The sequence below is a fragment of the Heliconius melpomene genome, chromosome 10 (assembly GCF_056956725.1).
Source record: "Heliconius melpomene rosina isolate 202511_hmr_F chromosome 10, ASM5695672v1, whole genome shotgun sequence".
NCBI lineage: Eukaryota > Metazoa > Arthropoda > Insecta > Lepidoptera > Nymphalidae > Heliconius > Heliconius melpomene.
In genome coordinates, this window is record NC_140398.1 from 7389368 (window position 1) to 7391414 (window position 2047).

The following is a 2047-nucleotide window of genomic DNA, read 5'->3' on the forward strand; positions in this document are numbered from 1 at the left end:
GTTAGCACAAAGGAACTTATAAATCGTCACGAACAAGACAATTAGTTACACATAGAACGTTGAAAAGTCAATTTGCTGTGTACTGAAAACAAAAGGCGGCTTTTCCCTCGTTTCATACAAATTATGTGCGGGATGGGAGCGTACGTTATTTATTTAAACACCTGTGGAGTGTGAGGTACTTATTGAAAAAAATATTAAATACTATTAAAGAAAAATCTAAAAACTAGTTAAATTTTTACTTTAAAAACAGTATATTTTAGTAATAGAAAAAAATATTCCATTCTGTGTTTTTCGAGAAATAAAAAAACTATTTATTTCAGTATTTATTTTAATAAAGTTAAGTGAAAATCATGAAGACACTTTTGATATTAATGTTATGCTTTGTTTACTGTTATTGCTTGGAAAGCAATGATTTATCTATTTTGGAGTCGAGGGCGAAGAAGAAGAAGAGCTCGTTGAAATTAATTGGTAAGTGCTATATAGTCTTATGAGTGTGGATTTAGTTCCTAATTTATGTCATATTAATGTATCAAGTAATATAAATAGTTGGTAATTATAATTTTTAGGGTAAACTATAGTTAGAATTAGAAACTACTAACTTTTACCAGTGGCTTTGCTCACGTGGTGAAATGGACTGACTAACGTAAAGTAATATCCTATAGGCTTTCCCGATAAATAGACTGTAAAAATTTTTTAATATGTGTTAATAGTTTCTCAACACGCGATGCCTCCAGAATTCGGAGAAAGGTGGGAAATGAAGGTGTCTTAAGGGAAATGGAGTGACTTTACACTAGGTGCTCAAGTTCTCTCTGCCTATTTTACTTTCACACCTACATCTACCGCGTAAAAATTAATTACAAATCTATTCCTGGCCTGTTCGTTCTTGAAGTAATGTACAAAGTGCTTCAGAGGTCGGAGAAATACTTTGAAAGTCAGAAAACATGGCAAATAGAAATTAAAGGCACCAAAGACGTTCTGTTTCGATTCTACAAAACATAGGTAACGAGTCTGTGAACGGATCCAAAGGAATTTGTTCAGTTAGTTTAAATTGAAAAAAGTAAAAAGAATTTATATAGAATTTCTACTTAATGGAAAAGAAAATATAGCAGAATAGCGGACTCGACTTCAAAATCTTTTTAATATGTAAAAATATAATTAACTACTATCAAGTTACATAGCTTTTAAATATTAAAACCAGCTGTAGCCCGTAAATCGTATGTTAGTATTCTACTCTAAGTATTTTCGGCTGAGCGTTGTGTCTCAATCACTAAATAATGAAGGAGTTTTATATACGAACATATGTAACACACATAAAGCTAAAAAAACAAATACCAGTGAACCAGTAGCGGAATTTAACTCCGCGATTTGACTCAGAAAGAAAAAATGAAAATAATTCCTCCTGGAGAATATTGAACCTATAATATGGTATGGTATGGTAGAATAATGCTAAAAAAACTTTTTATTTGGGGCATATTTACCATAACAAAAGCTGCCGTCGCTAGTGAAGATGTCAAACCCACAAGAACGTTGTGATTTGCATTATATTAAAAGAATTTAATTTATATTATGCATTTTCATAATTTTTTTTCGTACGTAGTCGCTTAGAAACTATTAGATATTATAGTCACGCTGGAAATTATGTCATTAAAGATGTTAATATAATTCTTTTAAAAAAAATGTGTGCTATCTCGATAAATTTTAAATATTTGATCATGACTTTAAAAAGTATTAAATATTTATTTCTATTTCAACAGGCATGATTCTGCTCTTCGTGCTATCAAAGGTGGCTATCTTCAAAGCAGTATCCGTCTTCCTCATGATGACGTTCTTCCAAAAACTTTTTTCCGTTGGAGGAATTTTACTGAAATACTTCATGAAAACTAAAATGGAAAAGCCACCACCGCCTATGTATGGTGCACCACAGAATTATGACACTGTAGGATATAGCTATGGACCTCCGGAGCATGAAAGCTCTATTCAAGAAGGATACCCTGGTACTGATGTCGCCAGTTCCTTTGACTGGCTTTTAAATAAACATGTAAAATAA

The 2047-nt window shown here is 31.8% G+C and overlaps 1 protein-coding gene across 1 annotated transcript; it reads left to right on the plus strand.

The window, feature by feature from the left end:
• LOC146535377 (uncharacterized) lies at window positions 1-2047 on the plus strand. Its single transcript, XM_085192192.1, has 2 exons — window positions 1-468; window positions 1755-2047. Exons 1-2 carry the CDS (start codon window positions 351-353, stop codon window positions 2045-2047), a joined length of 411 nt encoding a protein of 136 aa, XP_085048318.1. The 5' UTR covers window positions 1-350.